General features: G+C 36.8%; 1 protein-coding gene across 2 annotated transcripts; it reads right to left on the bottom strand.

Annotated features, from left to right (window-relative positions):
- Positions 1 to 224: 224 nt before the first annotated feature.
- On the bottom strand, positions 225 to 26,764 carry LOC103716993 (uncharacterized). Of its 2 annotated transcripts, XM_089929567.1 has the most exons (10): positions 26,417 to 26,721; positions 22,459 to 22,662; positions 21,196 to 21,393; positions 20,877 to 20,999; positions 18,892 to 18,929; positions 18,648 to 18,810; positions 10,169 to 13,810; positions 9,908 to 10,012; positions 3,410 to 3,549; positions 225 to 1,140 (listed from the first exon to the last, which is right to left on the bottom strand). In XM_089929567.1, exons 3-10 carry the CDS (start codon positions 21,196 to 21,198, stop codon positions 909 to 911), a joined length of 4,446 nt encoding a protein of 1,481 aa, XP_089785693.1. In that variant the 5' UTR covers positions 21,199 to 21,393; positions 22,459 to 22,662; positions 26,417 to 26,721; the 3' UTR covers positions 225 to 908. The 2 variants fall into 2 exon arrangements, with proteins under 2 accessions (XP_089785693.1, XP_017700665.4); XM_017845176.4 differs by lacking the exon at positions 22,459 to 22,662 and having other exon boundaries at positions 26,417 to 26,764.
- Between the last annotated feature and the right edge of the window lie 861 nt (positions 26,765 to 27,625).

Raw genomic sequence — 27,625 nt, 5'->3', positions numbered from 1 at the left:
TTTGCGAGTATGGAGAAAGTAGAGCTGCATACAATATGAACTTCAATAAGATGGGCAAGATATATTGCCATTATTTTTTTGAAAGAACAAATTATAATGCGTTTCTCAGCTTCAAAGTTGCTACGCAACATATGTTTCAGGTTGTGTTAGGTCTGTTCAGCATCTTTTTTTTTGTGAGCTTTTGTTTGCAGGTTTAGACTGATCCAGGTTGTTTTCGTCGAACGATCCAAAAAGGGCTCAGATGGGCAGTATCTTTGAAATACTTCAATAATAACAGCACACATCCTCCAGATTTGTGTCCTCTTCCAGGTTACATACCTCCATCCAGCAAATGTGCCCATTTATTTACAATAGAAAACTTACTCTTACCACCTCCTGCTGCATGCGTGCGAGGCAAACCAAAACCCAGCTTTGCTTGCAGATGAATATGTGGGACCCTGAAAGTTACTGAGCTTTCAAAGTCCTTTTTACCACTCAGATTCTAGCTTTTTCTTCGAAGAATAACTCTGGTTTCAGTCATACATCTCCGCAAAATCTAGAAGTTTGCATCAGTCAGGCCTCGTATAAGATCCGTGACAACCATCCAGCCATTATGATCTCCATATATATTTCCGCCGAACAATCCTCCAAGACAACGAGGTTAATCCATATATACACTCTCTTATGGACTCGGTTCAGAAGAGCAATAACCTTGGTGGATACACTATATACTTTTCGGATTCCTCGGTGCCATCATAAGTTGGACACCTTGATGCTTGCTTACATCTCTAAAATTTTCATACAAGACATTAACGAAAAAATGGAAATTGACCAAGATTATGAATGACATGACGATAAATATATACCAGTGAGGAAAGAAATCTACGTGTCCTTGTGGAAGAAAAAGTGACCTGGTGAGGCCTTCCAGTTCAGGAGAACCACCTCTTCTCCTTTTTCATAGATTTGAGCTTCATAACCAGTTCTTCGCGCTGGGCCTCCACCTCAGCATACTGGAGGCTCATTTGGAGGTACCGTTCTTGCATATCCTTTAACTCCACCTCTAATGATGATATCTTGTCATTGTTGCTGATCTTGGTGTCATTATTGCTTGTAGTTTTGTTGAGAACTTCAGTTTGATTTTTTCCCTCCTCATCAATAAATCTAAAAAAAAATATGACACAGGAAAAGTAATGGGTAAATATGAGCCTTGCTCTAATCAAATTTGATACCACGGGCAGTTAATTGTGGAGAAAAATGCCTAGAGACCTTTAGTTCTAATGATCGGGTAAGAAAAAATGCCTACATGTGTAGATATTATCACCAGGGTAGAAGCTGATAGACCAGATAAAGATTTTTCCCAACATCAACGATTTAAGTATTCAAATAGCATTCTTCTCAAGAATACCATGTGCTGTGTCTTGTTTTCATAACGATTTGGAGTAAAGCAGTTGTTAGAGCTGTTCAAAAATGGCTCAAAACATGCATACACTGTTTGTTGCAAACCATACGAATGCTGACTCAAAAACAGGTGATCCACACATCTAGACTCTGAAATCTTCCCTATCCTTTTTCATAAATACCAGGGTAAGGAAAGTGAAGCAGCACAATCCAAGCAGGAATTGCAGCTGCATTGTAAGTGCCTGAACTAAGTAGTAGAACAAGAACAAAAAATTATAGCCAGCTACACTAGTGTGTGTTTTGTTTGAACAATGTCACATGTTGCCTGGTGTTTTATATGTGGTGGATCTCAATGGAATAAGCTGGACAAGGATTTCATCAGATAGCAGCTAGCAATGGTTAGTTATCAAGAATAATAGCATTCAGAAATTTTGTTTACTTAACCATCCTTCCATTAAAATTATCTTATGAAAGTGCCTAGAACTTGTCTTTTCACTAGAAGATTGTCATAAGCTGAAATATGGAAGGTGAATAAGGGGATCTACCCTGACTCTTTACCTAAAGTGGCACAACAAAAGGTGCTGAAACCCTCACAAAGCTCAACATTCTCTCAATAAATTTTGCATTCCACATTTCAAGCTTCATTTTTGCAAGCAAGAAATTGGATGAAGCTCATTTTGCATGCACGATCAACTTCTCAGTCAGTAAGAATGCTCACTGATGTTGCTACTTTTGTGCATATTTACTTTTTACAAGGCATGTTGCTGATAGATCACAAGTGGGGCACATGTTTATTTTCTGCAAGGCATTCGTTTGGAGAATGAGCTACCTTAATTTTAATGGGACTTGAGCCCCGTTTGGGGGAGCTGTTGGCAGTAGAACTTTTAAAGTAGAGTTTTTATAAAAAGCTGTTTGCTGTTTGATAACTACATTTCTGAAGTGTTGTAGAATTTTAACATATGTTTGGTAAACAAACTGAGAAAGTACTTTTGATATGACAAAATGAGCATAAAGGATATTATATAGTATTATACAATAGAGCATAATAAAATATAATATGTATTAATATATAAATATATGATATAATATAATATTAATGTAATGTAATATCATCTTATTATAATATAGTAATATAATATTGTATACTATAGATAATAATTTAATATAATATTAAATTATTTAACAAAACATATCAATATATTATGGTATAATATAATATAATATTTATAGTATAATACAATAATAAAGGTATAAAATATTATAATTATTCGCATAAATTAATGTTCCATCCTCTCGATGACTGTAGCATAATATAACATAATATTAAATTATTTAACATAACATATTAATGTATTATGATATAATATAATATAATATTTATAGTAGAATACAATAATAAAGATATAAAATATTATAATTATTAGCGCAAATTAATTTTCCACCCTTTCGATGACTATTTATCTCTCTATGTAATTATTATATTTTATTATGGATATTTTGGTCCAAAACAAATTATTATAACTCAAAACAGCTTTCCGACAATTTCTAAAAGTGCTTTTTTGGAGAAGCTCGAAAATAGAGCTTCTTCCAAAAAGCTGTTTTAGCTTTTTCAGAAAGCTAAAACAGCTTTCTGAAAATTTTACTAAACACCCTTATTTTATCTAAAAGCGCTTTTGGAGGGCTAAAAAATGCTTTTTGGCCTTCCAAAAACTCCCCCAAATGGGGCCTTGGTAGTTGATACATGCATGACCTATTATATGAAATGGCAAAGTTTGTGTGACCTATCCTATGGTCAGCTGCCATGCTACTACGCATTATATTGCAATTGTCTAAAAGGGAACGACAATTTGGCATATATTTAATAATAGTTAATTGAGACTTAGGTTTTTCCCTGAGACTCCTATAAGGTTAATTTCTCAAAACTATGGTCAATTATATCATTTATGTTAATTGACATAAAAGGTTTTAATGAAACCAAATTTTCTTAACAAGACCCTGGAACAGAAATAAATATAAATATGAATTCACTTACCTCTGAAGTTGGACTTTATACATGTTTTTTGTTTCCAATGCTTCAGCAAGTCTATTTTCAAGTAAGTGGACTTTTGATTCAAGGTCAACTTCTTTGCTGACTTGTGGCCTTTCCATATGATCCCGAAGTTCATTTTCCCCCTAAATCACCAAAAAGAAAAGAAAAACCAAAAGCATAATTATTTAAATCTGCGAGACATCAAATAACATTAAGATAATCAAAACCAAGCAGATGTTTTCCTACCATTGCTTTCTCTTAGGTAGTTAATTTATAATGCAAACTTTACCTGTTCATTAGACAACAATCTAGAAACCCAAAAAGACACTGAAGTTAAATGAAAGAAATAGCACATAGAATCTTAGTCAATATTCATTACTGAAGACATGAATGAATACTACAATCGAAATAGTTGAGAATATAAGCCACGACAAAGAAATTAAGCATTTGTGATAATTATGATTTCAATGAGTGAGTTACATTAGAACTTTTGCCATTTAAGTATACCCTCAGGTCAAGCTCGAAATATATAAATAACAAAGCTATGAAATTAAATCCATCACTTGGGAAGAATAAAATCTATTGCCATATGGATTTGAAACTGAAACATAAGGGGGTGACAACTAAAAGTTTTCTAGGAAGTTTGGAGGCTATATGATGCTAGCATCCTAGAGTACTAGAAGATATGGAATATTCTGTAACAGAACCTTTGCATAGTGCCAGCTAACTTCAATACGGAAAACAAAGTCCTCCAGGTTGTGTGTGTGTGTCAGAGAGTAAAAGAGAGAAAGGGAGAGTTAAAATGAGAAAGATTATCATGTTGCAGTCATATTCGCGAGTATGCATGGACTAATGAGTTACATGTGATTTACATGCTATTCATTTTGTGTACTTGTCGTACATCTGTATTGATAGTACTATGAAGATTATAACACCACTGTATATTATCTATTGATGAAGCAGATGTTTGTATCCTCTTTCATTACTAGATCTTTTAATGCAAGATTTGAATACCATCAGATTACCTACCATACATCTCAACTACTTGATCTAAAGGTTCCATTATACTACAAGCATGTGGAGTCCCAGAATGCTGTTTAAATATTGCCAGAATCCAACAACACATACTAAGGCTGTGTTTGCTTGCGGGTAAAATGAGGCCCCCTTAGTCCAACCACCAGCCAAATGCTAGAAAAGCAGCCATTTATTCTGAGGGTAAAGCGGTATTTTGAAAAGTCAGTAGAGCTTTTTTATCTTTTGCACTTAAGCCAGAATAAACTACAGCCTACAAGGTAGAGCATTTATTCGGGTGTAAGGAGGGCTAGAAGTAAGCTAATCCACATACTCCTGGTTAATTTATTCTTTCTATGATTTCCTCAAGGAGTCCTGAAAACTCCCCTATTTCTCTTCCCTCAACCAGGGGTAAGCGACTGGAATAGGATTTTTCAATAACAGTTCAACACTAGGCCATGCCCTTCACATAAGACTAGGTGGAAGCAAACCTCCTTGTTTTTGTTTCATCTAATTTGAAAGCAATTATGGTGCTTAATCCATCAAACCACCAAGTTAAAGAAACCTAGTTCAAGTCTCATTTCCATTAGTGCATTGTTTAACATATGAAATCTGTGAATTTGAGAGCAGTTTTACATTGGGAGTGCATTGGAGAGGTCTTAGGTACTTAAGCAGGGCTATGGACTCCAATCAATAACTTTTTGGGACCTTTTTTGGTAAGGCCCCGGGTCATTACAGTGAAGGTCTTACGTTTTTGTCATTAATTTTTATTTCCAAATCATTTTAATGTAGTTATATGTTTTTGCATAAATACGATAATTATACTCATTTTAAATGCCCTAGTCATCCCACACAATGCATGCTGAATTTTTTTCTTAATTTCTAGTTTGATATATAATTTCCTAACTTGCAATTAAAACTATATTCCATAACAATAGAAAATATAACTAGATTACTGGAAAATCAATAAATTAATAATTTATATTGAAGATTATAGTGCATGTAGGATGAAATAGTCTATTATCAGCATTGACTAGACCAAGGAACATAGTATTGTTGTCCACCCTGTTTCTAACATAGAAATCCAGTCCCACTTCTATGTCACATCAAGTGCCTCACAGGCTTGCATGTGTAATATCCCATCATGTAGATAGAGGAATATATACACACATTGTCTGTGTATGATGCTTGCATTTGAATATTTTAGTTTTAGTGTTCACAGTCGTCTTGTGCCCTTTTAGCCAAGATACTTTGGAGACTAAAATATAGTTTTCTTACTGCAATTTTGGTTTTAGCCACGGTCTGAAAACTCAGTTTCAATTTTATTTTGGCCAGGGCTAGGAAGTTTGCAGTAATTTTGCAATCTTCGCTCTAAGTTTCAAAGATTTGGTGAAAAATTCGAAAATTCAAAAAAAAAAAAAAAAGGAATATGACTACCAACATTTTAGAGTATTTTGTGTTACGTAGGTCCTTATTTTTGTAGTTTTTGCAATTTTATGATGAGGTTAATATTGCATTTAGGTGAAATATAGAAGCCTATGTATGTCTAATTTGCTTCTTGAACATCAATTGTTCAAAAATCTGTTATATTATATTTCAAGTAAACTCATAAATATATTGAATTTGGGCTTGTTAAATATATTTGTGGTTAAGTGGCTATTTAGTCAAATGCATGTATTTTTATTCATTATAAAGTATTGTATTAAGCGTCGTTTTAGAGGTTTCAGCCCCTCAATGGTTAAACTTATTGTCTATCACCTCTTTTGAATAAAATTCTATTCAAAACCAGTTATATAGCCTATCTACTTAAATGAAGATGTACCCTAATATGGTTGTAAAAATCAAAATAGAACTTAAAAGACATGTATGGCTAATCAGTCAATTTTGGCCAAAATTAGGCAAAGTTGCAGAAACTGGACCAAACTTGTCAATTTTGACTGAGATTGACTGAGACTGCTGAAATTATTTAAAACCCAAAACTTCATGTTAATTTCAGTTCAATCTCACAGCCGAAACCAAACTGTTTTGGCAAAAATGGATTTGTTTTAGCCAAACTTAAAATTTTAGTTTTGACACTATTAGACAAAAAAAATGTTTTGGGCCTTTAAGATTTGAGAAAGATCTTAGCATTTAAAAGCCCAGCCATAAAAATTTGGAATTTGAACTAAAGCTAAGAAACCACTCTTTATTCTTAAGATATTTGTACTTTTGAGTTATTTTATTAAAGTCAAATAGGGAACAATTCCTTATTTACATGAATATCATGTAAGAAAATGTCTTCTATTACCATTTTCTTAAGATATTGCATGTACATAAGTTCGTATTTACTAGTTTATCTGTTTGTCATTAGTTTGCTTGCCTCAAAATTGTTTGCACTTTCAAATGGTGTAAAACATCAGAAAAAAAGAAGTTTAAAAGGTTTCTTAATTGATATTCCTAATAATAACTCGGACTGGTCCATACCCCACCTACCTTAATCTACTGGTCTGGGCTTGAACATGAGATTCTGATCCTTGTATTTTGATGTTGATTTATTTTGTATGGTTAACAAAGGCAAGGTGAAAGTAGGATTAAGAAAAATTTTTGGTAGATAGCTAAGCCTTTTTGTCATCCCCAGAAGTCAACTTAAACAAAATATAAATGATTTGATATTAAATGAGGGGGGTAGTTATCATACTCTCAAGGCATAACTTAGTTATTATTAATGGCAAAATACATAGTAGGCCATCCAATTCAAGAATTCACGCCACTTATCCTGATTTGCATTACCCAGCCTTACCAAAAATAACAAGTTGTCACAAGATGAACATTATCAATGAAGAGACAAATTGTATATTTTAAATGATGGCAGAAAATATCCAAATCACTTGACATTTGGGCTAACATACAATAAGATACGCAAATTGTAATGACTTGTTGAAAAATCATTTTGGATAGCTCACCATGAATTTGAATGAGGGCATATCTATGTTCATTATACCTTAGGAAGCTGTTTGGATGTTGTTTTAATATATCCAAGAGTAACTTCAATAAGAGCGAAGTTGATTGAGATGAGAAAGCAAGTAGGGAGGAATTAGAATGCTCATTGACTCCAAAATTGTTGGATTTTACAGGTACTAAAATCCATCTGCAAAAAAGCCTTAATTTTCTACCATGGAAAGGAAATTTGGATACGAATAATAGTTCAAGTCAAAAAGAAAGCATAACTTATTACAAAATCCTTCCAAAAGTATTTTAAGAAAAATATTTTCTTTGGCTACACAAAATATTAAATCAGAAATTCTGACTTTTCAGTTCAATTTTTTTATAGGGCTTTCTGCATCTTGCCCCCCCCCCTTCCCTTATGACATACAAAGACTCTCCTGTCCTTATTCACGAAGCGAGACAACTAACGACATGATTTCGCACATAAAATCTTATGTTAATGGTTCATTACAAAAATTAACCTCAACCTACGATTAAAGCAACTTGAGTTGTCAAATGATAGGATAGCCCTCGGCATAGTATGCCGTACCAGCCAAAATGGATATGGTACGCCTCCGGTCGGTATGGGGCATATCGTACCGTACCAGTTGGTACCAGTATCCAGTACGGATGGCGTACCGACATTCAGTACGTCAAAAAAAACTCTATACCATACCATACCGACATAGTGCTAATGTGGCACCGATACAGAGTCCGGTATCGAGACGGCGAACCTTAGACCTCGGATGAACTATGAGGTTGAAAACCTTCCTAATTTTCTCTTTTCCTTTGATGTCTGCATGCCTCCATCAAAATCCCTCACCTAAAGGCCTTCATGGCAACAACTTTCGAGTGGCTATGGATCGGTAACAAGATCAAGCCATGTATCTCAAAGGCAACAGTGGCGATGAGGATTATGTCGGAGAAGTAGAGTGTGTAGAGGAGGAGAAGAACAGAGAGGTGAGGTCAACTGGGCTTCAAGAGTAGCTAGCAGTGGCTATAGTGACTGCTAAGTGGACAGTGAGGTTGAAATAGGGGATGGAGAAGGGGGAGTTGCTGCAAGTAGGGAACCATTGGTTGGAGAGGAGGGCAGCAAAGTAGTGGGAAAAGTGGAGGGTGGAGTGGACGTGGAGGTTGAGGAAGGAGGGTTCATAAGGGGTGGAGGGGTCATCGAGGTGGAGGTGGAGGATGTTAGCAGTGATGGTGTTCGGCGAACTCTCACTTGCTATCATACCCTATGCAACCACCTCCTCGACTCCCTTAATCCCTCCAAGCCAGACCCTCTAGCCTGCCACTCCCTTCTTCATCTCGTCAATGCCAAGTTTAGCTTCTTCTCCTGTCTCTCCCTCTCCTTCCCTCACCCTCACTCCAAACCCCTCCCCACCAACCTTGGCTACCTCGAATCCATTTCCCACACCCTCCACCACTTTGTCCTTGCCATCTCCTGCATTTGCAAGTATGTCCTCTAATCCACCCATATTAATTGCCACCCTTCATTGTTCCCTTACTTGGTTCCTTGTCTCCAATCACAACACCCTCTCCATCCGCTAGCTAGGCCTCAACGGCCTCCACTCTGTGTCCAACGCATCCTCGTTGCTACCCACTCCATCACATTCTTTCTCCTACCCACTCCACCGATGCCCTCAAACCCATCTTCATTCTCTTCATCTTGTCCACTGGCTTTTGCAATGACGAGAAAGGGTGAAGAAGGGAACTTAGCTAATTTTAATGTATCGAGGGTATTTTTGTCATAAAACTCCATCCAAACACCTACAATAACAACTTTTCCTTCTCTGTTAGCGGATAGTGAACTCCTTATGTTATATGCAAAAATACAAAAAATAGCTTGATTTGTAAATAAAAAAGGGGGTCTTTATATGTAATAAATGCACAATATAAGGGGCAATTTGCAAAAACCTTGTTTATTTTAGTTCTTAACTTAAAAGCTCGTAGAGATTTCCACTTTCTGCTTTTTTTAAAATAATAATAATAATATAGGCATATAGATCCCCTCATTTGTTGGATATGATGATGTTTCTCATTAACTTCATCTAAGAGCTAACAATTATTCGATAACCACAAACAGTTACGAACTTGTGATATTCAAAATCAACAAGGAAGAAAACTATGAAAGAAATTAGTGCGGATATTTCTAGATGGATCCATGAATTGCCTAAATTTAAACTTCTTTAACAAAGATCAAAACATTTTTAAGCAAACATAAAAATTTATTTGTAGCATGCCATAAAGTTGTTAAAGAACTCAGCTAGGAGGATTTCATAATAACATCACATTTACATCTATGACTGGAAGTACTAATATCCATCAGTAGTTTGATTTCGTTCAGATGTAAGGCTTGTATGGTTTTCCTGAATTTCTACATTTGTTAATATTAGATCCCAAGAAAAATATTTGTTCAAAACTAGCATATGACACATAAAAATATGGATGCATTTGCAGTCTAAATACTTTTGACAACGTGCATTTGTTATCCATAAAGAATGAAATAGAACCAAAGGATTATACCGATATCTTTTGTTCACTAGCATTGAAATGCTTGTCACGCTTTTGAGAATTTTGTGCTCGCCTCTCCATTTCATGGTGTTCACTAGTATGTCTCTCCATCCCACTCTGTAGTAAATGTCGGACTGTTTGGTCAGTATGCATATGAAAAGCTCATTTATACTTGAACAATTAGGAATAGAAAATTACATAAGAAAAGCTTTTAGGGAACTTGAGCTTTTGGATGAAAGTAAAAAACTTCAGATCTGCATTCAGATGGCATACCTCGCTTGAAACTTTGTCATCCCGACTTTGATCATTGTTTGGCATCACTTCCCTCTCAATTAGTTGAGCTTTCCTCATTAACTCGTCTTTTTCCTGTGCAAATGATTGTATTTTTCTTTGATACTCACTGTTTGTTCTCTTGATCCGATTAAGTTCATTCTTCAACTCTGCTTCATAAGCATATGATGCTTCTTTAGCAATCAGATCACTTTCAAGTCTCAGAAGCTTTTCTTCTAAGGCAATTCTACTGCGTCTGTCGTCTTCACCATCATAAAAAGCCTTCTGCATATTTGCAACTTTCTCCTTTAATGAAACTTTCTCTGTTTTCAATTCTTCACATTCTTCAGTTACTGACCGCAGCAACTCTTCGAGTTTTCCCTTTTCAAACTTCGCCTCATCTAGAGAACTTTTAAGAACCAAGATTTCATCCTGAAGATGAGCTATTTTTTGCAGCTGAACCTTTAATCTGGAAATCTCTTCCATTGTTTGTTGTTTTTCATAATCAGAAGCTTTAAGCTTTAATTCCAGTTCATTTGCCATTCTTTTGTATTTCTCTTCACTAGATTTGACATCCTCCATTAGTCTCTGCATATGCTTGATGTCAGTCATCAACATTTCCTCACTCTGTTTGGAAGCATTAAGCAAATCAACTAACCCGTGCACCTTATTTTTAGACTCCTGTCGCAGAGTTTGCAGCTCAGTCTCATACAGCTTAACCTTCTCATTGACCTCCTGAAGACTACATTCCAGTTTAGCTTTATCTGATCGCAGGCTGGAGACTTCGTGTACTGCATCTAATGCTGCTCTTTCTTGTTCATCATGAGTTGAGGACACCTGTGCAGTGAGATGTGCGATCTCTCTCTCAAGATTTTCTACTTCAACTGTCTTTTCTGATTGAATCTTATCCAACATGATATGGGCCTGTCTTAAGCCCTCTTCATGTTCCTTGTGCTCTTGGAAAATACTTTCCAGTTCAGACAGTAGTGATGTCTCTTTTGAAGCAATATCCTTTTGCAGGGAAGAAAGTTTTACCTCCAAGAACTGAACTTTTTTACAAAAATCAGAACTCTTTGTTTGTGACTCATCCAATTCGATCTCCAGATGTGTAATGTGTTCATGCAACTCTAATTTTTGTCTCCTTAAGTCTTCAGTTAACTTCTGCAGAGAGCTGCACTCTTCAATAAGACTCTCAACTGTAGATTGTAATTTTGAACGGGATCTCCTCAAAACCTCTGCTTCCTCTTTTGCCTCTAGCAACCGTTTTTGTGATTCTTGTAGTTTTTGTTTCAATTCCACTTTTTGTGTTTCCATTTCAGCTTGCTTTTTTTCAATTTCATCCTTAAGATCCACTATAAGAGACCTTGAATCTTCTAGTTCCAGTCTTTTTGACTCCTTTTCATTTGTTAAATGTCTTAATTGAGCTTCTAGGCCAGATATACGTTCTGATAATTGTACATTCTCTTGTTCCATCTCAGATATATGCAACTCTAGTTCGTTTTTGCAACTTTCAAGTTCAATTGACTTCCTTTCTAGTATCTTATTAGCAGATATATGAGATTCAATGGTGCTAGTAAGCTCCATAAGATCATGACGCACATCTTCCAAGCATTTCAAGGTCATACTGTTTTCTCTATGTGCAGTTGCCAAATCTTCTTCCACTTGACTTTTATCTTTTTGAAGATTAGAAATCAGATCTTCCAGTCCCCTTTTGGAATGTTTCAGAATATCAGTTTCCTTTTCTTTAAACAACATTCCAGCCTTGAGCTCCTCTATCTTAGAGTTACTTTCCTCTAACTCTTTATTAATGCCCTTGCTTCTGGATTGCATTTCTTCCTTCAGGTTTTCAATTTCTTGTTCTAATAAACTCTTATTTTTTTGCTGCTCTTCTATTTCAGTGGAATCAACACCACCATTCTCAACCATTACATCTGTATGTTGAAATATAAACTTGCAGCCCCTTAATAGCTCATTCAACTCAAGTAACAGATTTTTCATAACCACTGCCTGCTCCTTTACAGTAATTGTATCTGTGGTGATGGGAACCTTAAAATCAGGATCACTAACAAACTCTCTATTTGCAACAGAGTTACCGTCACAGCATCCGCTCCTTACATGAGAGAGAGCCATATGAAGTTGCTTATTCATTTCAAAAAATAATCTTGGCATTTCTGATGTGCTCCATGATTCTGTTTCTCTTCTTTCAGTAACTATGTCAAAACTCCCTAAGTCAGCATGATGGAAGTTTTCAAGTTTTTGTTGGAGTTCAGTTAACTCTAAGTTCTTTTCTTCTATGTCCGCTCGGCTTTTCTGAAGCTTTATCTCAAGATCACATGCTTGATCCTTAAATTGTTGTAGTTCAAACTCAAGATCAGCACATCTTTTCTTGAGGTCATTGAGCATGGCTGCTGATGACTCAACCATATATCCTTCAGTTGACATTTCCTTCCTCTTGAGCTCCTCCTCCAGATGACATATATGTGATTTAAGTAAGTCAGTTTCAGACTCAATATTATCAGGTGAATTATTATCCTGAGACTCGGGGGAGCTAGAACCATGAAAATCCTTCCCTTCTTTGATGTCCTTGCTTAATTCCTTCACCTTAAATATGAGTTCTAGGTTCTCATCTGTAAGTTCGGCACAGTCTTTCTCTAGCTCCTGCACTTTAGCTTTTAATACTTCAATTTCTCTTATCAGGTCAGAATGACTTTCACCAGATACCATTTCACTGTGTTGAGCATTCAGAACATCAGACAGCTTCTCTTCTAATTTGATGATTTCTTCCTCTTTTAGAGATAGCTTTCTTCTCCATTCTACATCAGTTTCAGACATTGCTGGACTCCTCAGGTCCCCATCAAGTTCACTTACATTATTTTGTTTTGTTAGGTTTTCTATCTCCAATCTCTGTTTTTCTGAGATCTCTTCCACTTCCTGAAGAATAGAAACAAGCTCAATATTTGATTCTTGTGTTTTCTTGAGCTGCAGTGTTAGATTGGCATTGGATTCTTTCTGAAACTTCACTTCATCTTCCAGCTCCTTTTGCACATGGATCATACTTTCAATTTTGGCAGAGCCGGTATCAGTATTTGTCTGTTTTGTCATTAACTCGTCTAATGATGATTTCACATGTTCAACCTCTTGTCTCAGAGAATCACGTTCAGTGTATGCAGCTGAAAGCTCCATTTCAAGTTCTGTGTGATGCTTGGATTTGTCAGAACATTCCTTCTTTAATTTCTCAATATCAAGCTTTAACTTTCGAGAATGTCTCTCCCACATCTTAGCCTCATCACGAAGTTCCTCAATGGTTTCTTCAGCAGCTTCGAGGAGATCTTTAGCAGAATCAGAGGGTCTTACTGATAATGGAGCAAGGCCATTCATGGATGTTTGTGCTGCAGTCTCTTGCCACTGGTTTGTATTCAAGGAGGATCCTGAGGCCCTAGAATTGAAGGATGACTGATTTGATTTAGAAATGTCATCACCTGGGCCTGCACTATACGTTGAACTAACATGGGAGTCAGTTGAATCTTGTCTCCCCATGTACACTCCCCCATTTGAGCTGTTCCTGGGAGAAAAAGTTGTTCTTCCTATGGAACTATCTCCCGAGTCAGAACTCCGATGGGACCCTGATGCTGAGAAACTTCTGTCCTGAAGAAAACAAGCAACATCACTGAACACAAGGAAAAAAAGAAGCCTAAACACGTCAAATACCCATAGTAAAGTGTAGCTCATAACCAAATCAAAACATCACCAATAATAACAGGCTGCAAACAAATCCATCTCCTTTTCAATATGCAAAAAATATTCCCATTCATTGTCTTATATTACATAAACAGTCTCACAAAATTCAGATAACATATATTAACAAGAAAAGGTATGCAATGCTTGCCGAGAGAAATAACTTATACATTTAATTAAATGACATAACCCTTTGGACAACAGGGGGCTGTTTGGTTACTATAATGTGCTATGCAGGGAGAGCAAACAAGAGTATCCAACGTCTAGCCAAAAAATAGGAGGTCTGAAGGAGTGATTAAATCATTTAGAAGATTTAAAATCCAAGCTCCATCCAGAAGAGCGGACCTGAAATTCCACAATGTACAAAGCTTATATATCCTATGGCAAGTGGATTTCTATCCATATCTGAAACTGACATAAATTGACCTGATCTCATCCAAACCAACATCATTTGGAGTTTTGGATCAAAAATTTTAACCCTCTTCAAATGTGGATTTTAATAGGTCATGTGGGACCTGATCTGAACCTGAAAGTCGCAGAAAATTCATAGTTACATATATTCCCACCCATCCTAACTCTCCTCAAATGTAAGAGACTAGTGTTCTTTTACTAATAACTTTTATATAGTACTCATTTATTTTTATTGTTAATGGTAACTTTAAATGTTCTCACTTATTAGTCTTAAATGAAATGTGTTGTTGATAATATATGTGTTATAATTATTTTCTTGCATTATATGTTTAGTGACATAATATAGAGTCATGCAATCTTTACATGTCTCTAAGCTTATTTTGAAGTATCATTAATCCAATTTGACCAAAAAACTGGATAGAATAAAAGAATAATTCTTTTTGAACCTGATCCAACCCAAACCACATAAAAGCAAATGAGGCTTTGATTCAAAGGTTTCACCAAATTCAAATACATCAGGTCTTGATTATTCCAAAATCCAATCAGACCCTACCAGCTTGCATTCCTTCACAAACCTCAGCTTTGAGACATAAATCTTTAGCTTTTAATAACAACTTACTCCATTCCCCACTTTAACCCCATTTCACCTCCTTGTTGGCCTTACTTCTCACCATTTTCTTTTGAAGATGCTAGATGCTTGAGACAATCAGGATTCAAAGGCTTAAGGTTCAGAAATTTATACATTGACTTCAGTTGTTTGAATTTTATTTTATACTTTTTGTGATTTTTGTGTTAATTCTTGGGGCTAACTTTCTAGCAGATTGTTCAATCCTATTTTGAGTAGGACTGTTGTCTCTATGTCCTACTCAGATCCAGTAGGTTAGGAAAAGTTTTTTAGTCATTGTGGCTCCATTTTGACGAAACTTCCATGATTTCTATGTAGAAATTCATTAAACACAAACATTACCTTTTCTTGGGGAAGTGATGATTCAGGAAAGCAGCAACTTTAATCTTCTGCAGTTTGAAGTAAATTAGGACTTTTGTTTTAGATCAAACTATTCAGACCTAAGTCTATTAATAAGTATAAGAAGTAATTTTGTGGTTAGGAAACATTGTCTTAGAGTTGATTGAATGCCTGTATGTATGGTTCCAAAAAGAGTGATGAATCTTGTATGATCTGTGGGTGATTATGAATGAATTTAATCATTTGCATAGGTTTTTCTGCTTTTTTTAATCTCTCTCTTAGTAGCTAGAGAGTTCTACTAAAGGTAGCATGCCCACTTTGAAAACTCATCCTTGCACCAATTTCCTAAGTGTTTTCTTATTCCTTTTTATTTTTTTGAGAAACCCGCTTCTGTATAATCCTAACCAAATCTGCCCCTGCTTCCAACAACTAAGGTCTCTCTTCCCTCTGAACTTCTTTCTCCTCTTTCCTATCTTCATACCTTTTATTATACCTCGCTAAAGATCTCCATCTACTGTTCATAAAAGGAATTTTCACATTACAAACAACTCTATTTTTTCCAGCAAATCATAAATCTTTTTTGCAGCCCTGACGCTAAGAGGCTGCTTCATTGCTTTAGTATAGAAGATTTCATCATGCTAGTCAAGATGTATACTGTATCTAATCTCCAATTTGGAAATAAGCAAGTTGGCATAGAGTTGAGAACGAAGGATGAAAAATGACAGAGCAAGGCAAAAAAGTGAGAACCCTTACCCTCTTTTTTCTATCTTACAAAATTGAGGATAGCATCAATCATGTACTATGAGAAGCATCTAGTTAGAGAATTCAGCTCCGATGGTTGATTGTTCTGCCTCTCCAGCCAATTATATTTTATTGGGGAATATGTGCTCCACTTTGCTTTGTATGTACAAATGGGGCATTCATTCATAAAGGATTTAAGTTTCCTAATGTGCTTTTACAAGAATAGCATGCTGGAAAATCCAGATCAGACTCTGAACTGGCTAGGAACAGGATGCTAGTCATTTAGATAGTCATGCAGAACAGGGGAATATGTGTTATTCTCAATTTTCATGTCTTTTCATCCATACCCTCCTCTTTTCAACTAGTATAAACATTGCACAGCTTTTTTCAGCTGGAAAACCAACATACTGATATGATATCCTTGTATAAATTAATAAAACATCCAACTACCAACAATATATGTTGATCAATAGGGAGTTCTATTTAATAATCTGCTGTTATTATATTTTGGGGCTGTTTTTTTTTAATTTCATTTTGTTGTTTTTGGTCCTTTATTGGAGTCCATTAAGGCCCAAACTTATGTCATATTTGACCAGTCACTTGTTAAGGGCATTTATGTCTTCTTTTCCCTAATTAGTGACTAGCATACCTTTTCAATAGAAGAGATACCACATGGTAAATTTTATACTCTGCAGCATCCTTCTTATCCCTCCTCTCTGACTTCTTTCCCTTCTCTCCTTCTTTCTCAGCTTCTCTTCTTTCTCATCACCTTTTTATTTCTTCATTTAACTGCTGTTTTGATACCATACAATGGTATGGAGCCCAGTTAAGGCATGTTGTTTCCTCGTTGCACTATTTCAAGGGTAGCTGTGGGATATATATCTTGATTGTGCTGATTGTGCTGGTTGCAACAAGTTCAATCCTGATTGTACTTCAATGGTTTCCTCATAATGCATGGAATCTGTGTGATCCAATGTGTCTTGTCAATTGATCGTAGCCCTCCTTTAACATATGAATCACATGATGCCATGGAAGAGGGCTGTTGAAAGCTGATTATGATTGTATGAGTTGATTTCTGTTGAGGCATATTGTAGTATCAAGATGAAATATTGGGACAAACATTGTAGTAAAATGCTCTTGCCCAGTTAGAAATCAGTGAATTATGTGCTTGCTGTCTCGTCATGCAGAAATCAGCATGTTATTATTTGATTGTTAATTTGTGGGAATTTGCATAATTGTCCAGAGCATGCTTGTTCTCAATCTTAGTTGTTCTTGAATTGGCATTTTATACTCCTTGCTGCATATTTTTTTTTCTGTTTACTGTTATCTCCATTGGTGAGTTGAGATAGTGATGTTAAGGCAGGAATTTCCAATGGGTGAGATCAAGATTCACCGTCATAGTATCGAACCATGTACCAGTGCTACACTAGCACAATATCGGTATGGGGTTCAGGCTGGTACGACGCACCTTAGGTGAGATGATTGCAAGGTTGTCAAACTACCTAGGTGAAGCCAAATGGCAGACGCCCTATATGGGCTAGGTGGCGGCCTAAGTGCTTAGGTGGATCGCCAGGGAGGAAAACTTTCTAAGTTTTACTGTATATATCACTATCATATGCACAAAAAAGCATGAGCATATATCATATATATGCTATTTTTCACTGATACGGGCATCGTGAAACCTATTTTTCATATTGAAAAGTTGAAAGACCAAAGTCCATGAGAAGAGAGTAGCAACAATATTGCGTCCATTATAGCCAATACCTAGCAAAAAGGAGGAGGAGAAGGGCAGGAAGCAGAAGCCAGCAAGCTGCAAGGCCACAACCAAAGAAGAATAAAGGGAAAAATTATGGGAAAAAGGAAAAAATGGTCAGATGAAGAAGAGTTGGCAGTAGAAGAAAAAGGAAAAAATTAAAGGAAAGTGAAGAAAATCAAGATGGATCTAAAAAAGAAGAAATGAAAAAATATACACAAACTTGGCATTAGTACTGGCCACTGTAGCTGTTGTTGTACTTGTGGGAAATAAGGTTAGGATGTAAGAAATGTCCACTTGATGAAGAGGACAAGGAGTAGAAATGGATCAGAAAATAGGATTTTTAAGTGGATTTGCCCAGCTGCATAGTTTTTTGTGGTTGGAAATGGAATAATCCTACCCACCCAATGTACATAGATAAAGGAAGGTACACCTATATGAGAAAAAAGTGATGCAATTTTGTTTCATAAAGTGGTCAAAGCTTCAAACACATTAACAAAGCATGCAGACAAAACATGGCTAGAAGTAAATTCAGGACCTAACAAGCAGATCTAGTAGCCCTCCACTCTGATAGCAAACAAAGATCTGATAACAGATTTATGTTGGCCTCAAGTAATCTGATCATATAAGAATAGTTCAAGAGGAACAACTATGAAAACTCATAACTACATCAAACATTATTATTGCCAGATGGTCAGCTAAAAATGCAATACTACACTAAAGGGAGCCCTTGATATATGTGTATGACACATGTAGTGCATCTAGATTATACATAAATTAGTACCAGAACATAAAAACATCAGTATCTAACATCAGGCAACCATGTAAAAGTGTTTTCAAGCAAGCATCAATACTAATCTTGAGCAAGAGAATCACACCCTATTTCCAGGTTCATCTGGATTAGTGCCCATATTATTGCTTGTCGAAGACACCAGACGTCTATTGAACATATGATCGGATCCATCTGATTTGTTTTCCATGTCATCATTGTTAGCATTTAGATCTTCAAGATGTGATGTTTCTCTCCAAGATTTTCTATCCCTGCGCAATTGGGACAATGATATGAATCATTATTGTTATGCAGGTTCTAGAATCTCCATTCACAACTGAAAAGTACAAAACCTGGATTTAGATTTTGGGGTAGCACATTGGATCCTGAGCTGCAGATAAAAATGCACAAAGAGTATCAATCAAAACCATTTCCACAACAAGCAATCAACATGGTTTCACATATCAAAGGCTTCAATAAAGAGATGAAATAACAGTGTTGTATGGACACAGATATTAGTTTGATTTGGATGTTTATCTAAGTTTCAGAATTGGCAATAGTAAAAAAAGTTAAATACCAGGACATATAATGGAAAATTTAACGATGATTCGAACAGATTTAAGTATTTATTTATAATTTAAAAATATCAGAAGATCACATTCTAGACTGTCACTTGTTCAGGTGTAAGTTCAAAGGTACCATAGATCTTAGGAAGTAGTAAGACGTATCTTATATAAGATGTTGATTTTCTATATTTGTTTAAATTTATGAGTATTGGTATGAACCAAGGACAACCAAACCATGAGGTGGTTTAAGGCAATACCAAACCGGACCGGCCGGTTACCTACATGGTTCGACTGGTCGATGCAGTCCCTTTTTTCTCTCTTTTTTTTTTATATATAAAACCATCGAGAGGTTCAAGAGGCTTCTCTCTAGCGCTCCCTCTCTCTCAATTCTTCTCTCTCTGTGATCTCTCTCTTTCCAATGATCTCTCTCATTCAGCGATCTCCGGCGATCAACAGCAATGCCCTCTCCCTTGAACGACGGTTCTCACTCAATTGACGCGCACGCCCTCTCCCTCGATCCAACACAATTTTGGGTCCTCAATTGACGTCGATGCCTCTCCCTCGATACACCTCTCTCTCTCCATCCCTCTCCCCCCTCTCCCTCTTCCTCTTTCTCCCCTTCATCTTGTCTCTCTCCCCTAATTCTCCTCCTTCTAGAGTTAAGATTAGGTTTGCTCCCTCTCTTGTCTCCAATGTTCCCCACCCCGATCTCTCTCTCCTTCTCCCTCTCCCTCTTTCTCCCATTTATCTTCTCTCTCTCGGTTCTCCTCCTAGGATTAGGATTTGGGTTTCTCAATCTCTTCCCTCCTCTTCTCCCAATCTTTCATCTCCAATACACCTCGGCTTAGTACAGTATGTAGTATGTACCAATACTGCACCAAACTGGTCGCTAGTTAGTACGAGCCCAATATTGGTTCAGCAAACCTTGGATCTATCAATGATGATGAAAATGGCAACAATGAGCTAGGTTGCATTTTACGTAAAGTTTAATGCCAAGGGGAGGGAATGCATTTATCACATAGGAAATAGCAGCCATCCATACTTCCTCTCAATTGCATTGATTGTGCCTATCACTAGTGATAACTACTTCCTTAGGTACACGCAGACATATGTAGCTACCAATCAAAATCACCACTTCACCCAACACATTTATTATATGTTACATGTATACTTTGATTTAGCCTAGAGTACCCACATCCCACACTTAACAACAGACATTGCTATGACATTTGGGCATGATCCTGCAAGAAGAAATCTCTTAATATAATGATCCAACACTTACCCACCCACAACCAACATACGAACCCAAGTTCATGTAACAAGCATTTATTCATCCATTTCATTAAATCTTCTCTGTAAATTGGCAGATCAAGCATGGAAAACCAACATCTATCTAAAATCAATTATAAGAAAAAATGTCAACATTAAATAGTTCATTTTCATTATATGACAAATTTGCATTCAACTTCCAGAGTTGCGCTAAAACCAAATTTAACCACTTATTACTTTTTTACAACTTGTTTGACTTCGACCACATCAATCTCCTTGGCCATTATTAGAAGGTAACTTTGTCATAATTCAGAATATGCAAAAGTTTTTTTATAATTAATTTTCCATTTAAACACATATATCAGTTAAATGGAATTGCAACATAAAAAGGAGAAGACCTTTTTGGAATAGGGATGTCAAAATAGACCAACGGCAATGAAGTATATATATGAGAAGCTACAGAAAGTGAGTCAGAGGACCAGACTAAAGTGAACAACATTCACCTGTAAAATTGTGCCATAGTTGCACTTTTTCAATGGCAATGAAAGAGACCCAGAGTCTCTTGAACTTAGATAATCTGTTAGATTCAAGGTAACCTCTCCAAGAATACCAGATCTAGCTGATCCCTGCATCAAGAGAACAACCAGAGCAGCGACTTCATTAACATACAGCCAATGAAAATTGGCTTTAAATCGTTATTTGATAAACACATACATACACACACATATATAGAGACACATACACACATATATACATTCATATATGTATTTATGTATGTATATGTATATGCATTTGATTCATAGTCAAGGATGAGTGTCAGACCATGGAAACAACAATTTTAAATTGACATTCTTCAAGTTCTTTTGATGCATCATTTTGAGAAACGAATACAGATTCTGAAAGAGTCTCAGTCCATTGACAAGTTCCCCCATGCACTGTTGTTTTACTGGACTTGGCAATTGTTTTTCCAGTCTCTACAGAGATGATAGAAAGAAAAAGCCTATCCCATCCTTTAGGAACCTGTATAAACAAAAAATAAATAAGGAATGACACTTAAATGAATGGAAGTTCAAGTAGCTCATAACATAGAGAACAAATCAAATTGCAAAGCTTTTCATCAATGAAATTTTGTTAGCAAGACCACTCTCAAAGAATGATTCTAGATTTGTGTTTGAATAAAGACAGTGTAGTGTTATTACAACAATCTCCTGCAGCATTCACAAAGATAAGAGCACTGTGTACTAGTAAATAACTGCATCAGCAATAAATACGTATTTAAAAGTTATAACCTAAACGCAATTCCAAATTTTCATTGAGAATCATGAACATGGCAATTTTAAACATCTGGTGAGTCAGAAGAATAGAAGTTAATGTTTCTGGGCAGCTAGGATTGCATAATTTAGATGTATCTGGTGACAAAGCAAGCTAAGGTTTTCTACTGGATGAATTTATTTCCATGGCCATGCTCAAAGACTGATTCTAGGTTCACGTGTTTCAATAAAAACAATGCAGTGTTACAATTACATTATCCTTCAGTGGTTTCTGCATAACAGTAGAAAGCTAAAAAATCCAGCATCAAATGTATACGTAAAAGACATAAGGTAGGAGAATCTGATGAAGTATCAAATCTTCACTTGTAATCATGAAGGCAAGTTCAAAGTTCAAATGAGTTCCCAGGACAGAAGCTAACGGTACTGAGTAGCCATGATCAGATATTTTAGGTATACCCAGTGATAGATTAAGCTAAGATTTTCATCACACAAGATGTAATTCTAGGATTCACATGTTTCCGTAAAGACAATGCACTGCACTTACAATATGCTCCAGCAGCATTTTCAAAGATAAGAGATCTCCAACAGTAAACAAACACACCAGCATCAAGTATATATACAGAAAACATGTCCGCCATGAAGAACCTAGATATAATTTCGAATCTTCACTGATAATAATGAAGTGACAACCTCAAAGATCAAGCAAGTTCAGAGGATAAAAGCTAAATGTTACTGAGTAGCTCTGATATTGGAATTTAAATATGGTCAGCAATTGATATTGTCATCGACAACTATTATAAAAGATCATACACACCTGAACCAAGATCCGCTGTACCAGTACCGGTCGGCGTACCGGTGGTGGCCCCGCCCGGTACGAACCGGTCCCGTGCCGGTCCGAACCGGTCCCGTGCCGGTCCGAACCGGTCACGTACCGGTTCTTCAACAATAAAGTACCGATACCGGATTCCACGCTGATCCGGTACCGGTCTCAAGCCGGACCGGTACGGCATACCATGACCTAAACAATTATATCATGGATGAACCTTAGATATGATATGAAGCAAAAAAAATAATGTGGTATAATAAAAAGTGCATAAAACTTGAATATCTATAACTATTAAAAATGTTAACTTATGACTTCCTTTATATTATGATGAAGTTTTCACGTGCTAAATTTGAAATGCGATAATATTATTAAGGATTGGAGATTGCGTCAAGGCATTTAATGCTTTATACCATGAAATCAGTTTGCTATATAGTGCTGCAAGACTTTTATTGCAGACAATTGGAGCTAATGACCCATGTTTATAACATAAATTGTAGATCATGAAAGGGTTATTTTATCCAATTTGGTACCATGTGTAATCCTCATTTAACACCTTTCTTGTCTACCCTTGCCATCTAAAAAATTTAATCTCCACCAGCACCTAGGGCTGGAAACGGACAAGCAGTTCATGAGCCAGCTTATGTTTGGCTCAAATTTCAGCTCGAGCATAGCTCACTTGTTTGGTTGATGAGATGAGCTCGAGCTGGTTTTCCAAGATCAGAGTTTAAACAAGCTAAACTCGAGCTGGGCTCAGCTTGTTTGTTTTTGGATCAAGAGTTAGCTCATTAGGTTATATCATATTATTTGTATTTATGTATCATATGATATTTATTTACATATCGTATTATTTATTCTTTGTTATATATTATATTATAATTATTATAGATAATATATATCATAATCTGTATTTGTATGTAGTAAATAATGGAGCCATTAAATTAAAAACCAATGGATCTAATGGGAATGTGATGACCAATAGAAGCCACGATCACTTTCCGCTTTGATTAAAATCCTCAAGCCCTTTCTCCCAAACTCTCCGATCTTTGGCGATAATCCACCCCATCACAGCCACTCTCCTACTCTTTCTTCTCCATGGCATCCACCCCATCAAGGTCATTGAGCAGTGGTGACACTGGCACCCTGGTGGATGAGATCTATTGAGAACTCGACAAGCCCACAACAACAAAGCTGGAACCTCCCTCCCCTTTCCTTCGTGCAGTGTTTTCCAACCCTGCCTCCTTTTGTACATGAAGGTTTCTGCCAGTGAGATCACCAGATCCCTAGCCACCGGGGCACCAAAAGGCAGCGGGCGGGGAGAAAGTGGTCCTCTCCTCTCTTTTCTTTGCCCAAGAGGGGGGGGGGGATTGAGGTGAATGCAACCTCGGTTCCAAGACACCAAGGAGAGGGAGGTAGGAAGGGGAGAGAAGGCAGAGGCGTCCCCTCTTTGGTAGTGGGGGTGATGAAGTCATGGAATCTAAAGGGACCAACTCCGCTCTATCAAGGTCATCGAGGGGTAGAAGATCCAAGCATTAGCCCCCATGAGTTCATTGCCATTCTCTCTTGTTTCAATTAGGACTCGGGTTAGGATTTGTTTTGATTTTCAAACAAACGAGCCAAGCTCGAGCTAGCTCCACTATCTATAAGCCAAGCTTGAGTTGGGGTTTCTCAACTTGACTCGAGCTCATGCAAGGCCATTTTATTTCCTAGCCCAGCTCAAACAAGCCTCATCTTACCCATTTACACCTTACCTACAACATATTGTTCTCATTGTTGTTGCTCACTGGCCTATATTGTATAATTGCCAGTTCTCCACTTTTCCTTCCTCTAGGGTTGTTAGTGTTCACACAACATCCTTAAAATATAAATGATAGGTGCATAATCATTCAAATCTCCGAGTTAAAATGAACTTCAAATTTTAATAATGAGCTATTTATTATTTATTTATTTTAACAATGATTTACTTCAAGTTTCACATGATGCTCTAACCTTGTAGTCATGTGTACATCAGATGACAACCACTAGTGCAAGCATACATTGTACAAGACTCTCTAAAAAACATTTAACTTCTCAATGACCTAGAGGAATGGATATAACCCGAGTACCCAACAAGGTCTGGGTTGTTAGTAGCGCCTCATATTTAACTATATTAGATTTACCATCATCTATCATCTTTCCCTCTATCATTCTATACTAAAACATCCAAGATAGTGAAAAAAGCCATAGCAGATATCTTTCAATCATCTACTTTTCTATCAGAATTCATTTTTATATCTCCAGTAAAGTATATTTTCATAGAAATAAATATAAAATATCTATCTTCTGCAATGTCTGATCAAATAAGAACCTAATAGAGTTAGCATATTAATTATGGGTTAAATGACCATGGCCTATCCATCAAGCCTTGTCCCAACTATGTGGGGTCAACTCTATTGTTCCTCATTCGCCACATGCTCCTATTCTGGAAAATATGGATTCAATAGTGTTAAATATTATATCTGGAAGACTAGTACAAGTTACTGATAGGGTAGATAGGCAAAATACAAATAGTTGAACCATCGCATGTAGGGAGATGTATCTCATGATATTCTGTTTTAGAGCTTATTGCGACATTTTTCCCCATATCACTAAAAACTTAGCTGATCGGTTCACATGAGATGTCATGACTCATAAGTCCAATTAATTAATCTTAGTTGATCTTACACCTAGTACCCTTTTTATTAAAAAGAAAAAAAAAAGTTGAGCCCACATGTGGAGTCCTATGAGCTTATATTGTGATTTGGCATACCTGAAAGGGCAGAAACGCATGTTGCCGCTTAGATGAGACCATAAGTATTGTATGTAGGCCTAGACTCAACACATTAGCTCCTGAAGCATAGTAAACAAATTGCACTGAGTTTGCTTGGCCCTAAATTCAAGGGGAAAAGTTCCAATCCTATCAAAGAAGAGCATGCTAGTGAGCCTAGCTTATGATAAAGGAGAGCATGCGCCCCCCTCTCCTTAGATAAGCAGGAGAATAACTAGCGGGGCTTCCCTCATACCCTCACATAACAAGGAAGCAGCCCCCACCACCCATAGGCACTACTTTTATTCATCTTCCTGTTCTCTCTTATGCACTCTTCTGTTCTCTCCTCTCTAGCTCTTGGTGCAAGAGGTACATGATAAACCCTGGCAGATATGCTGACAGACAAGCCTATCAAAGCAGGGATTTAACATCGGTGCAACTGTACAAGTATATGCATGTGACTTTGAGGTTCCTAAAGTTGCATTAACCAATTATCCACTTGTTTGCATGTTTTTGAGGAAAATTATTGCATGCTACGTTGTTGGGTTGTATGGGTATGTGATAGAACCTTATTCCACTGCATTCTGCTTCTTTCATGCCCACATTCCTGCATGAACCTTAAAAATCCTCCAACCTCCACGCCAATAACACAGACAAATTCTCTAATTGTCTCAGGTCAAGAGAGCTTAAAGGCAGAGTCCCACCTTTCAAGAAGATAATCTTCAAGAATCCACCTTGCCTAAAACTATGCACTCATCACTCTAATTGCCAAAGAAGACTATCAGCAGAATGAATGCTCTAGAAAAGATAAAACCTATTACTCCATTTTCACCAAAAAGATCCCTTATTTAGAGTAGCTTCTAGTTGCAGTTGCAGACAAAGGGAGAAAATTGTATAACTTCCATTAAAATCCAAAATTGAAGAGAGAAATCAAAGCGCGATTAATGCCGCACTCCAAAGATCAAATTTTGCACACAAAACTGCTTCCCAGAAACCAAAAGTCATTTACTTCATTCATGCACTGACTCCAACTAATCCGCCCCAGTTCCAAGAAGAATAAAAGGGCAAGAAAACACGAAAAAAAAAAATACATAATTAACGATTTAGCGTCAAATCAAATCGAGAAAAAAGAGAAGATAATAAATACAAAAACAATTAGAGCACCTGGAATGCCTGGAAATTAGAGAACTTGAACTCGATCCTGTCTCCCAATCTATCGGACCTGTGCCTGTGCAACTTGAACATCTTCAACCCCCCAGCCCCCCTTCCTCTCCTCTCTCCTCGCGTTCTTCTCCTCCTCCTCCTCCTCCTCCTCCTACGACGGCGAATCAATGACCCCCCATCCTAAAAGGGAGATCCAGGAGGGGGGAAAGATTCCATCGTCTCTTTCTTCGCTAGGAGGTTAGAGGAGAGAGAGAGCGATCGAGAGAGAGAGAGAGAGAGAGAGAGAGACTAATTTATTTCTTTTTGGTAGCCTTTAAGGTGTTTTGGCGTTTTCTCAGTTAGAAAGTCGGGCGATATAAAGGCCGGGGAACAGGAGGAGATTGCTATGTGAACGCACCTACTTACTGCTATGCGGTCCCGATCCTGTTACCAAATCTCCCCACGTGGCAGTGCGGATCCGCCCCATCAATAAATATGGTTTTTTTTTTTATTAAGCAATGTCGCAGATTTCAATTAGCTGTCCAGCTTAGACTTCATCTACAATATCGAAATTTCATTCCTTTTTTGGATCTAATAGGAATTTATTGTAGGATATATTTATTGAGTCACCAAATTAATAATTATGGGCTTAATAAATTTTTCATGTAATTCCTCAATCGTTTTATTCTCATATTATTTTATAGCCTTAACAACTTGGAAATCCTCGTATACTACTCTCATCCCCAATAGTTTTTTATGCATGCTTCTGCTAACTCTGTCTTCGTAATATTGTACCAATTTTTTTCTTTTAATTGCTTTATGATTTCTTCCTTAGTGTTTTTTCTTGTCCTATTTTTTTTTTTGAACCTAGCTAAAATTATCTACCGGATTGTTTCATCTTATTGTCGAAAAGTTGGTGGTCCTTCTCCCTAACTCTAATGGAATTTTTCTCTGCTCTCTCATAGCGCGCTCTCTCTCTGTCTCGCGTGCAGCTCGTCGTCAGTCCGTCGCTCACTCTTGCGGGCGAGCAGCAAAAAAGATTAAGTTATTGAGTTAATAAAAATAATAGTACAAAAATAAATTAAAAATAATAAAAAAAAAGTGCCCGCTTGCCAGGTGGTATATGAGACTACTAAAGGATGGTAACCGATTGGGCCTCGGAGTATTCTCCAACAAAGCCAGTTGGCAGCTTTGGATGCGCCGCGGGCGCAAGGGAACGGACGTTTGTTT

This window comes from Phoenix dactylifera, chromosome 3 (genome assembly GCF_051530095.1).
Source record: "Phoenix dactylifera cultivar Ajwa chromosome 3, Ajwa_hap1_PhDact_Kaust_v1.1, whole genome shotgun sequence".
In the NCBI taxonomy this organism is placed as follows: Eukaryota; Viridiplantae; Streptophyta; class Magnoliopsida; order Arecales; family Arecaceae; genus Phoenix; species Phoenix dactylifera.
The sequence above is the reverse complement of the archived record's forward strand: the minus strand, read 5'-3'. Positions and strand labels throughout refer to the sequence as shown.

What these genes read in the sequence shown, in the direction of transcription:
- LOC103716993 (XM_017845176.4), bottom strand. Translation starts at nt 26,497, where the DNA reads ATGTTCAAGTTGCACAGGCACAGGTCCGATAGATTGGGAGACAGGATC. An exon ending in CAGATGAACCTGGAAATAGG is followed by an intron (nt 13,811 to 18,647) that starts GTGTGATTCTCT and finishes TGTTTTCTTCAG; the next exon opens with GACAGAAGTTTCTCAGCATC. An exon ending in CTAGTGAACAAAAGATATCG is followed by an intron (nt 3,550 to 9,907) that starts GTATAATCCTTT and finishes TTGGTGATTTAG; the next exon opens with GGGGAAAATGAACTTCGGGA.